The 12,627-nt window shown below is 34.8% G+C and overlaps 3 protein-coding genes across 4 annotated transcripts; 1 reads left to right on the forward strand and 2 right to left on the reverse strand.

Moving 5' to 3' along the window:
* Positions 1 to 225: 225 nt before the first annotated feature.
* Positions 226 to 3,032, reverse strand: LOC105972508 (GDSL-like Lipase/Acylhydrolase superfamily protein). Of its 2 annotated transcripts, none has more exons than XM_088817672.1 (5): positions 2,716 to 3,032; positions 2,025 to 2,155; positions 1,677 to 1,916; positions 1,024 to 1,312; positions 226 to 505 (listed from the first exon to the last, which is right to left on the reverse strand). In XM_088817672.1, exons 1-5 carry the CDS (start codon positions 2,957 to 2,959, stop codon positions 261 to 263), a joined length of 1,149 nt encoding a protein of 382 aa, XP_088673798.1. In that variant the 5' UTR covers positions 2,960 to 3,032; the 3' UTR covers positions 226 to 260. The 2 variants fall into 2 exon arrangements, with proteins under 2 accessions (XP_088673798.1, XP_088673799.1); XM_088817673.1 differs by having other exon boundaries at positions 1,024 to 1,273; positions 2,716 to 3,031.
* Positions 3,033 to 7,195: 4,163 nt separating this feature from the next.
* MDH (malate dehydrogenase) lies at positions 7,196 to 9,753 on the forward strand. Its single transcript, XM_012997528.2, has 2 exons — positions 7,196 to 7,374; positions 8,314 to 9,753. Exon 2 carries the CDS (start codon positions 8,328 to 8,330, stop codon positions 9,504 to 9,506), a length of 1,179 nt encoding a protein of 392 aa, XP_012852982.2. The 5' UTR covers positions 7,196 to 7,374; positions 8,314 to 8,327; the 3' UTR covers positions 9,507 to 9,753.
* A 195-nt stretch (positions 9,754 to 9,948) lies between these two features.
* Positions 9,949 to 12,339, reverse strand: LOC105972564 (Pentatricopeptide repeat (PPR) superfamily protein). Its single transcript, XM_012997527.2, has 2 exons — positions 11,408 to 12,339; positions 9,949 to 10,976 (listed from the first exon to the last, which is right to left on the reverse strand). The coding sequence occupies exons 1-2, from the start codon at positions 12,261 to 12,263 to the stop codon at positions 10,114 to 10,116; spliced, it is 1,719 nt and encodes a 572-aa protein (XP_012852981.2). The 5' UTR covers positions 12,264 to 12,339; the 3' UTR covers positions 9,949 to 10,113.
* Between the last annotated feature and the right edge of the window lie 288 nt (positions 12,340 to 12,627).

Genomic DNA, 12,627 nt, shown 5'->3' on the forward strand with positions numbered 1-12,627 from the left:
CTTGCAACATTGCTTCCCATTTCTATATGAACTCTAAAAAAAATAGATTCAATGATATTTAGTCCACTTCTATAATTAGCAAAATATAACACATGTAATAAACTAAACAACACATGACATTTTATAGAACAAAATCTCAGTAAATAAATAAAAGGGAATTTTCACATGGTAATTAATAAACCTCAAGAAACACTGAATTATCGATTTGAAAAAAAAGGATCGTTCGAGAAAATTAGGTCTTGCTTAAATTTTAATCACCGTTAATTAGCAGTTGGAGCAATAGCAGGTGCAGGGGAAGAGGAATATTCTGTTTGATTAATAGGCTTAAATCCAAGCTTTTTAATAAGCTCATTAGCAATGAGCTGATTAGCACTATCAGATGGATGGTATTCATCCCAAAATACATACTTGCTTCTATCTTTACATAATATCGAAGCTGGAACGCACGTTAGAGCCGGTCGTATCTTCCCAAATGAGCAGCACGGTGAATCCGAGTTACTAAATCCTACATACGATTCCAATAAATCTATCAAAATTAATTATCCAAATACTTCAAAAATGAAAGAAAAATAAGGCAACAAGTCGATTTTTTTTTTTTTGTGCATTCGACACCGATGTACGAATATATATAGAGGGATTTTTACAAATAAAAATAGGAGTTTATTGCATTTATCACACCTTTATTATATCGAATTGCTAATTAAATTCACGTGTTAATAATATTAGCAAAAACCCCCTATAATGCATTCTTTTAGCACACAACCCCCTAAATGGCGAGGTTTCAGGGTGTCATTTACTAAATAATGCATTGTAGGGTTTATTTTTCTTCTTTTACTAATATTAATAAAATGAGGAATATTTAGCAAATAGAGTAAACACGGGGTGTTGACTGCAATAACCCACAAAAATAGAGTAAACTGCATTCAACACCCTCTTGTGTTACCTCGAATTGATAAAAAATACCTCTCACAGATACTAATGTTAGCAATAAAATTAATTAAACCCGATTTGCGTTTTGCTTACCATATTTGTTCGGATTGGTGATCAAATCGTTGACAACATCGTAAGCGTCTCCGAATCGGAAGGTTGCGTTGAGGAGGCGGCTGGATAATTCAGTCACAAGCTTGTTAGATTCTTGATTGAAGCTTAGGGCAAGTTTGTTAGTCCTGTCCTGACAATCGCCTGACGAACTCAAAACTCTCTGAAGAGGGATGCACCCCATCGGCCCTAAACCGAACACCATTAGCTCTCTTACGCCTAAACCGTGTAGCACCTTCACGTATACAAGGCCATAATCGTCATACGTGCATTTCTAACATAAAAATCATTAGGGATGCAAGTTAATCCATTTTTTTTCCGCCTCAGAACAAATATCTTCATTCCGGATTTTCGATTTTTATGAATCTTTTTTAATTAGAATTCAATTTCCAAAAATAGTTCCAATTTTTTGAAAAATTACATGAGTCCTATAATTACCGTATATCCAAAATTGGAATAGACTTTTGTATTCGAAAATTTCGGAATTGGAACCAGAAGTGTTATTTAATTTCCAAAAAAAAAATTGATATTTTTTTTAAAAGACCAGTGTTCGATCTGATCCATCCGATTTTGAGCCCTAATCATCATAGTCATCGAATTCCATAAGATATTTAAGTTACAAAAAAAAAACGACTTACAGTGAGTTGGTCCCGAAGAGTTCCCATCAAATACTGAACGAAACTTTTGTCCGAGTAAGTCCACGAATCTCTATAAATGGGCATTAAATAGTTGTTAATGAAGTCATTGCTTCCAAGGGCGACCACATATCGAGCTTTCTTGAAGAACTTATCAGCTTCGTCGTCTCCAATTTTGGCTCTTATAAGATCTTGTGTCCCCTTAAATAGCTCTATTTGTTTGTACAAGCTAAATCTTTGGACCTATGACAAGATTAATATATGATGAAACTGATGGAAAAAAAACTATTGTAATAACATTTTTGATGTAATAGAAGAGAATTCGATGCACATCAAATTAAATAAACTTACGAAAAATGATCCTGTTTCGTTCAAGATCCCGCCACCTCCGGAGGCGTAATTCACTCCGTTTTTTAGTATAACGTCTTCGTTTAGCGTTGGATCGAGGAATGCGGGAGGCCTTGGAAGTCCCATGTTATCACCTTGGAGTACACAAATATGGGGAAAAAAAAGTTTCACTACTGCTTTATTATGCATATTTGAACTTCCCACATGCATGTATACAAACATCATATGAATCCATGTATTGATATTTAAGGTATTAAGTGTTTGTATTTAATGGTTCAAGTTTGACTCGATTGCTGGTCAGAAACACAACTTTATAACTCGATAATAATTCAAACAAACTTGAGCAATATATCATGCATTCAACTCGACTCGATCCGTTTAATCCCTAGTGAATTGCACGATATTTAGGTTGAAATGACATAAATATCCTTACGATATATATATATATATATATATATATATATATATATATATATATATATATATATATATATATATATATATATATATATATATATATATATATTCATATCAATTTGTAACCGATCAACGGGAATATTGCGTCGTGAGCTGAAAAAACGTAACATAAATAGATTGATGCTAATAAAAAATAATAGAAAAAATATTTTTTAGCAATTCAAAAGATCACATATAGGAGAGTTTTAATTTGCAATTTATCGTTAATAGTACTTACCTATAATATCGGCAACGGTCCGGCCATTAGAGAACCTTCCATTAGGCAATCCATTACCGAAGTCGATGCCGTACCACGGGAGGCTGGCCTGAGCAAGACTCTTCGATAGGTAATTGTTGTTCCCGACATCCGACAAAGAATCCCCGAAGATGAACTGCACTATTTTGCAGTTGTATCCATTAATTACAAGAAATAAAAGTACTAAATGAATGATCGATGTTTCAACTTTCATCAGCTTGATCATAATTTCTTGGAATTTTAATGTAAATGTTTAGTGTGGTTTTGATTTAGATTTAATACTAATTAGCAAATGAGCTTAGTGTATTTTATTATGTGAAAATGTGACTGATTTTTAGCATAGAAAAGCCAAAAATTAAAAAGGTTAGTAAGTTTGATAAACCAACGGCTAAGTAATTCTAACCTACTGCAACTACCTTTTGTGTTTCGGATTCAACTTGCAATGATTCTTGAAATTTTTCATGCTTCTTGAAAATGCAATTGAAATTGATATGATTTTCTTATATTTTGTAAGGGTAAATTACGGATACCATTCGTGCGAAAGGTAAACTCAAGTTATGAAAAAAAAAACCCTTATGTTTGGGTAATTACAATCATTCATCAACTATGAATCTTCGGACACGTCCACTTTTGTGGTGTCAAATTTAGTAGAATCTTCTAGATTATGTGGAATATTCTTCTGTTTGTACGCGCTTTATCCCATTCGAACTCGACATTTGAAACAAGATGATCATAAGATTTTGTCTCTTGGCTTGTAAATATCAGATTGTGGTGCATCAGAAACTTTATTTTTACAAAACTAGTACAAACTACAGAACATCTCACGTAATCTAGAAGATTCTGTTGAAACCATAAGGGTGAATGCGAAAATATAGATAGTTAGGGGTAGTTGTAATTACCCAAACAAGATGATTTTTTTCGTAATTAGACCTTACATCAGGGTGGCCGTAATTTACACTATTTTTTATATAGTTTGGTAGACATCCATTAATTTATGTTTAGGCAGACTTGGGAAATCTCAAGTGGATGGTTTATGATTTTTCTTTTTTTATAAATTTAGTCATATTTATAAATTTTAAATAAACAATCACCGTTGATGCCTATAATGTATATATTTTCAGTGTACAACATTAAAATATCATTCAACACTTGATCCCACTACTGATTGAGACTGTTGTAAGATTTTTTTTTACTGAAGTATGGAAATTGACAATATAATGTTTTCGGAGAAATTCTGGAATTTTGTAGAAGAGATATTGCGAATGTTAAAGAAAGAAAAAAAACTGATTGACCCCTATAAAATATGAAAAATTCCCCAAATGTGTGCACCTAGAACCATATATAGTATAGATTTGTTATTGCTCATGCCGAAACATTCTAATATTGGTTGAGTTCGTCGCACATGTTTGCATCTCTTTTACGTGGTTTGTGGATTTGAGAGGTTGTATGCTAATTTTTTCGACCGTCAAGTCCCCAACCATAGTATGCCATTACATAATTTTTTGGGGTATCGATCGGTAAAATATTGCACCACGTAAAATGCACCCAGCATCATATCACCGACACCGTAGTATAGTGTTTACATTTGATAACACTCGTATACATGCGAGTATTTGTAACATGTACATATTATATAAACACACGTACGGTAAATATTATATGATGACTTTAATCAAGATAGTTGGGTATTTTGTGAAAAATTGATAATATAAGTATATGATAGTTTCAATTTGGTCACAATAAGTTAACCTAACATCGGCTTCATTATTTAGTTTCTTTCTAGATATTGAAAAGTAATGGCAATGCCATTTTTTACTCTACAATGAAACTTTGGTCAACTAATTATGACTTATTAGTTATGACTTGCGTGATTGAGATGGCAAAGATGAAAATTTCAGGTGATTTTTTATTGTTGATCTACGCATATCAATGTGAATTATTTTTATTTGTATGTTTATGAATGGTAGATAAATATTCACTTAATTCATTTCACCCGTTGTAGTATCGAATAGACCCTTATTTGGTGTAGCATAGTATAAATCAGGAAATAACTATAAGATTTTGCAACTTTTGCCATAATTTCCTCTGAAAATAACTAGTATTTCTCCCTGTGCGATGCGCGGGGTGATATTCAGAAAGTGAGAAAGTAGTGATTTAAAAATATAACATCGATTGCTCAAAAAGAAAATGACATCGAAAATGGAGAAAGAAATAATTACAAAAATATCATTAACGGAAAAAAGGGAAATAATAAAGTGAAAAAATCGATCTATTAAGACGAGTAACAAAAAAAATTAGAAAATTAGTAGAAAAATACAAATAATTACAAAGATACCATTTGATCCACTGAGATTTGAGATAAGAAAGAAAAACAATTAATTAAAAAAAATTAGTAGAGAAATAATAAAAGTGATTATAAAGATGCCATTATGATTACCTTAGCTTAACTCCTTTTGTATAAAAGATATTCATGAATGTTCCTTGTTATTCCAAATTAATTATTTTGTACCATGAAATTTTTATTGATTGATAATTTCATTATCGTGTTAGAGATAGAGTGGAGAAATTAGAAAATCTTGTACTCTGCTCATCTCTCCATCTTTTCCAAGAGCTAAGACCCCTTTAGTTAATTGAAAAAAGCTATTTGATTTAGAAAAAAAGAGATTGTGGATTAAATACACTTTTGAAGGTTTCATCAAGTTGGACCAAAATTGCATCATAAAATTGGGCAATATGGAAAATAAATATATTTTATAGTAATAATAGCATTTTTATTAAAATAGTTTGTGACTTGGTTCTGATATCACTACTTCTAGGACTTCATGCATTAGCAGTCATTCTAAAACTAATTGATAATAGTTTATAGTGCATTCAAAACACACAATCGTCCACGTCATACAATTATCACGTGGATAATTACTGTCAAACTCAGACTAACATAAAATAAAAAACCTATTCCAAAATAATAATAAAAGTTACGTATTGAAATCGACAGAACTCTGTTTGTTTAGTTTTAACCTCTAATGTAATGATATTAATATTATAGATAATATTTGGAAAAATCCCAAAATTATAGAAAAAAATGTGAGGCGTAGGTATTTTTTCAAAAACATTTTATAAGTTCTCTAACAACTTACTTTTGAAAAATATAAGATGTTTTGTAATTTTTTTACCAAACACTTTTTAAAAGATTATAAGCTCTTAAACATCTTATATTTCTTATAAGATGTTTTTAGGAGCTTATAAGCTTAACCAAACAGGCTCAAACTGGATTCAAAATTGAAATCTCATATATATTCCAATTTTAATCCAAAAAAAATCAAATAAACTGAGGATCGGAGTTTTTATAATTTTAAATAAATATATGATTTCAAAAACAAAGTAACATGTTGTTCATGTTTCAATGTCTATTAATATATATTTAAAAAAATAGAGTCATTTTAATGAATTTGCCCAAAAAAGAAATTTAAATTGAGTTACTGAAGAACTAAATCAATAAAAAAAATTGAATTTAATTATATAGGCTATGTTTGGTAAGAGTTTCAAATTCTTTTCACAATTTCCCCAAAATGAAAATTATCTTTCTATAATATTTTCAAAAACTTTCCCCAAAACAAATTAAATATTTCTCTCTCTAACAAATATGATTTGACTGCTACAATGAAAATTGTCTTCGCTAATATACAAAATAAAACCACTTTATCTTTCAAATTCTTCTTTCAAAATACATTTTCCCAACACCTTTCAGACATGATTTCACTTGCTAGAGTACAAATTGTCTCCTCTCAAAACACAAACAAACTTTATTTTATTTCTAATTTTTCTCACAAAATACCTTTATTCAGAATAAAATATAAACGGAAGCCCAAAAGCTTACTAAACATAGCCATACTATTTAAAATTATTTTTCCGATGGATAGGTACTGATGGCCCTTGGATCTCTCCTAGGGCACAATCAACCCATGACAATGATATTGCTTATTTTAAGATGCAATAAAAAGCATATTATATTCACAAATTGAATGGCTAAATGCAACTAAACTTTTTGGAAGAAAGTGATATTTAATCGTTGGTTAATTAATTTATTATTGGTCGATTATTAGAGTTTGATATTTTCTTTTGACGTGGACATGAATAAATAAATTAACCAATATATTATTATTAAGTACTCAATTATACAAATACACTATAATGTTAGTGGATTATTTAATTATTTTAATTATTGCTTGGTAGCATAATTATCAAGAAAAAAATGGCAGTTAGCTTCACCTAAATAGTATTTGTTTTATTTAAATATTTTCTTAATCCATTTGTAGTAGATAAAAAATATTAATTCAATTTAATTAGAAATAAGAAGTGCCTTTTGAAATTTGGAAGTGTCAACTATTTGACCTTTGAAAAAACATAAAAAAAATTAGAAAGAAAAATAAAAATAAAAGGATCAAATTGTAAATAATATGGATCTGCTAAACAAACGTAGATTAAATCGAGGTTTCTTCTGCGGAGAAAATTAAGACAGAAACCAAACAAACCCTTACCAAATACACGCACTCCAGCGTATTTTTCTCTGTAAAAATCCTTCCTTTTTAACTGAAAACCCACCATCGCCACTGTCATTCATTCGGAATTGCGCTCGTAAAGGTATGTTCATTCTCCTTACAATTTTCCATTTCGTTATTTACGAAACCCATTTTTTTCTGATTTTTTTCTTTTCGAAATGGGGTTTCGATTTGATCGATTATTAGCTCGTAGATCTGTTGCATTATAGTGGGATTGGGAAATACTGGTTGGATGAGAATACTTAAACTTTGATTTAGATGTTAATTTAGTTCTTGTTTTATTTAATTTTTAATTTTTAATTTTCCCCCCAATTTGAGTTATTAATTTTTTCAGGTGCTGCTGAAAGCAGAAATGTTGTTAGTTTTGTTCATCTTCTTCGCTTATTGATGTAAACCAAACGTAACAGATCTAATTCTGCGGTCGATTTTTCGTTTATTCTGTTGACAATTTATCTGTGTTTTGCATCATAGATTCTTGAAATATTGGTGTTGGATCGTAATATATAACATTCTTTGTTTCTTTACGATTAATTCTTATATTGGTAAATTGGAGTGTGGTGTGATAATTTTTTCGTTGAAGCTGCAATTGAGGCCTCAAAACCTCGAAATTGTGGGAGATCCGATTCTCAATCGACTTATTCGATTATATGTGGAAGTATACTTAACTATAAAGTAGTTTCAGGTAGCATTTTTAAGCATGCCCTTTTTTCGTGTTGCAAACATTCGGATCTCGTGTAAGTTTGTTCGTGTCGTAGACACAAAGATGTTGACAAACAAATTCGCTCGTATCTAGAGTGATAATCGACCTTTGTGTTGACTTTAGTCAACTGCGTTATAATAGCCCTTGTTAGAGTAATATCTATTTTCTCGTCGACTCCCTTCAACCATTATTCATGATCGTTTGACGTATTTTTGGTTCGTTTTAGGTTTTGTCTTTTGTCTTTTGTCTTTTGTTTATCGTTTATGTTCGTTGTCCACAAACGGTCAATTTTTTTTTTTTATTATTTTTTTTTCTGTGCAGGTTGGATTTACAAAATGGCAGCAACACATGCAACCACTTTTTCCGTGAAATCTACTTCATCTGCTGGTCCAAGAATCAGCCCGATGCAGCCGAAGCCCTTCAGCAGCATCAATTTGAGCCCAAAATCATCCTTTTTCGGCAGTCAAAGTCAAAGCAGCCTTCTCGTCTCTCACAATACAAAAGCCCCAAAATCTAGCCAGAGATCTTACAGTTACATGCCGCCCCACGCATCTTACAAAGTGGCGGTTCTCGGAGCAGGCGGCGGCATAGGCCAGCCGCTATCCCTTCTGATCAAAATGTCCCCACTCGTCTCAGCGCTGAACCTCTACGACATAGCCAACGTGAAGGGAGTTGCCGCCGACCTCAGCCACTGCAACACCCCCTCCGTGGTGGCAGACTTCACCGGAGCCGCCCAACTGGCCGACTGCCTGAAAGGCGTCGACGTCGTCGTCATTCCAGCTGGCGTGCCGAGGAAGCCCGGAATGACACGTGACGACCTCTTCAACATCAACGCCGGCATTGTGAAAAACCTGGTCGAGGCTGTAGCGGATAACTGCCCCGAAGCATTCGTCCACATCATCAGCAACCCGGTCAATTCAACCGTACCGATCGCAGCCGAGGTTTTGAAGCGAAAGGGAGTTTATAACCCCAAGAAGCTCTTCGGTGTAACCACACTCGATGTAGTGAGGGCGAACACATTCGTCGCTGATAAGAAGAATCTCAAGCTTATTGATGTGGATGTTCCGGTCATCGGTGGGCATGCGGGAATCACCATTTTGCCCCTGCTGTCGAAGACGAAGCCGGAGGTTTCTTTCTCCGAGAAGGAGGTGCAGGAGCTTACGGTGAGGATTCAGAACGCCGGGACTGAGGTTGTGGAAGCGAAGGCTGGGGCGGGGTCCGCCACTCTTTCGATGGCTTATGCCGCTGCGAGATTTGTCGAGTCCTCACTGCGTGCGCTTGATGGTGACAGCGATGTTTACGAGTGTGCTTATGTTCAGTCGGATTTGACGGAGCTTCCGTTTTTCGCATCGAGGGTTAAATTGGGGAGGAATGGAGTTGAGGCGGTTATTTCGAAGGAGATTGAAGGGTTGAGTGAGTATGAAGAGAAGGCTTTGGAAGCTCTCAAGGAGGAGTTGAAGGCTAGTATCGACAAAGGTGTTGCTTTTGTGAACAAGCAAACGGTTGCTGCGTAATTTCTTTTTTTATTTTTATTTTTTTCAAGTGAAGCGTTCTTTGATGAGAAATAATGTAGTGCGGCCTCGTTAATGTATCGGATTTCCAGTTTTGTTGTACTGAACAGGGATCTTTCGTTTTCGGTGTAGTAGAAGTTGTGGGAATTATTCGGTTCTAGAAGTTTGGCATTAAACGTCGCAGGAGCAATGTATTTGTTCGAATTGGTGGTTTTATTCTTATATACATATAAAATGCTTATGTTTTTTTCTTTTTTTCGTCTCTGATTGCGCGTTTCTTTACTCGTAAAATTAGTGACACGGGTTCCAAATAACGATATTTTCCCCGGAAAATCGTTGTTTAATAGCTTCCTGAATTGGTGAGCTTTAAGTACTTAGAAAAAACGACGAGAGAAGTTAGTAAGATGTTTGATTCGTTATATTGATTAACAGTAACAACAGAGCAAAGCCTAAATCTCTTTATTAACTTCTCTTTATTAACTCGTATAAAGGAATTAGAAAAAAAAAAAAAAAAAAAAAAAAAAAAGAAGTAAGATTAAAAAAAAAAAAAAACAATGGGGAATCTTTTGTGGAGCACAAAGATTCCCAAAAAACTGCATGAACAATAGAATCACCAATAATCGCCGCAAGAACACCGTCCCTCACGAAAATGATGAAACCGATTCCGATCCCTAACCACCACTTTTCGATCATAAACCGACGACAAAATCCTGCAAAAATTATGACAATCCACACATATCCTAAGATCCTTGGCAACCCTAATCGTGGTCCCAGGCGCTGTCATAAGCACCCCAAAAGCAACCGCCAATTTCTCACTGTGGACCCCACCACAACTCACACCATCATCAACATATCCACCAATCGCAAGTTGTTGATTAATCTCCTCAAGCATTTCGTAAATCTCCTTCTTCCTCTTATGATGCGAAACATCGTCCGCAAAAAACTCGTGCACCTCTCCATTCAACTCCATCATGCTACAAGCGGGCGTAGTCCGAATTCCCTTGTTCTTCATCATTTCCCTCACTTCCACAACCTTATCCGAATCCCCATTCGAAGAATAAATATTTAATAAGAGAATATAATCGCCTGCTTCTTGAGCCTTGAGCTCAACGAGATTGTCGACCACACGTTCTCCCAGAGGAATATTCTGGTGGATTCGGCACGCACCGAGCAACGTCCGCCACATTGCGGCGTCGGGTTTGATTCTCATCGACGATATGAGATCGTAAGCCTCGTCTAGTGAACCCGCACGGCCCAAGAGATCCACCATGCACCCGTAATGGTGGATGTTCGGTTGGATTTTGAAATCTTGGATCATGGATTGGAAAAATCGCCGGCCCTCTTCAACTAGGCCGGAGTGGCTGCAAGCGGATAATACTCCGGTGAAAGTTTGGTCGCCAGGGGAAATGCCTTCCTTTTGCATCGCTTCAAATGCTGCGATGGCGTCTCTACCGTAGCCGTTGCTTGCTAGACCTGAAAATAGGGGTGGAAATTGGATTTAGGACTTTATGAAGTGAAAAAACTAATTTCAATTCCGTTCTGAAAAAAACATTAGAATAATCGAAAATCGGAATTTTGGAATTTTGAATGAAAAAACTTATTCCGAAAATCGGAATTTTCGGATTGGAATTGACAAAATTCAAAATTTCCCCTTTTTTTTCACCGGTAATATAAAATACAAAATAATGTTGATATTATAATGTAATTATCCGGATTTTGTTTTTTTGGAGTGTTCGGAAATAATTTCAGAAATTAAAATCGGATCGAAAATCTGAATATAATACCAATTTCAAAAAAAAAAATCGGAACTTTCGGAATTCTGAATAAAAATTTGTTCCAAAATCGGAAATATTTGGATGGGAATCGCGGAATTCGAGATATCAAGTTCCAATATCCGCCCCTACCTGAAATCATGGCGGTCCAGGAAACGACGTTTTTACCGACCATATTCTTAAATACATCGTGGGCTTTCTCAATGCACCCGCATCGTGAGTACATTGCAATGAGAGAATTACAAACACTTTTGGCTTTGAGGAGATCGTTTTCGACTATGTAGGTGTGGATTTTTTCGCCCCACTCTAATGCATTTAAGCTCCCACAAGCTTGGAGAGCAAGTAAACAAGTGACATCATCCGGTCGGCACGTGTTTGAGTTTGTTGACATCCTCTCGAACAAGGACAACGCGTCTCGTGTGCGGCCGTTACGAGTGCAGCAAGAGATCAACACATTCCAAGCAACAACATCTCTGTGGGACATTTCATCGAACACCTTGCACGCCTCACTACCCTTCTCTAAAGATGAGTAGAAATCCATCACTGTGGTTAACAAAAGGTTGTCGGAGAGATGCCCGTCTTTCCAAATCTTCGCGTGAATCTGGATTCCGTTGGACAAAGATTTGATCTTGGTACAGCACTTGATCGCGACGGTGGCGGATAAAGCGTTCGATGAAATGCCTAAACGATTTAGTTCTTGGTAGAGGAGAAAGCCGGTGGGGGCTGAATCACGGCTGAATGAATGAGCCCTGATCATGGTGTTGTATAGTGAAACATTGGGATCCGGGAATTCGGAGAATATTCTGCCGGAGTAAGAAAGATCGCGCAGCGGAGGGAGAGACGAACGAGAGAGGAAGGGGAGGAAAACGGCGGGGTTGTGAAATTGGGCGGAGCAGAGGAGATGGGCGTGGAGCTGGAGTAGATGGGTTTTTTGGGTGCATGATTTTATCAGGGAAATGATTTTCTTCTCGGGATGGAGTCCGTTCATCGGCGTTCCGGTGGAATTTTTCTGTTCTTTGTCGGCCGAAATTCGACCGCTGCAATTTTTTTAGGCGCTATTACAAATCACAAATAGTCAAATAATTCTAGTATATAACAGTTGTACATTACAATAATCAACTACAATTTAATTATTTATTTTTATTTATTAAAATTATAATTAACTAGTTCTTTTATTATTTTATTTTTATTTTTTTCTGGCAAAGTTATTAAAGTATATCGACTACAAATTTCAGTGATCAATTACAAAATTCTATTACGACTTCAATTTATAATAAAAACAACTATAAAAACATCTCAATCCAACTACAAATTTTAGCAACCTACTACAATCTACAATTTATGATATAATT

The sequence above is a fragment of the Erythranthe guttata genome, chromosome 4 (genome assembly GCF_056151865.1).
Source record: "Erythranthe guttata isolate IM_541 chromosome 4, IM_541, whole genome shotgun sequence".
NCBI classification, from domain to species: domain Eukaryota; kingdom Viridiplantae; phylum Streptophyta; class Magnoliopsida; order Lamiales; family Phrymaceae; genus Erythranthe; species Erythranthe guttata.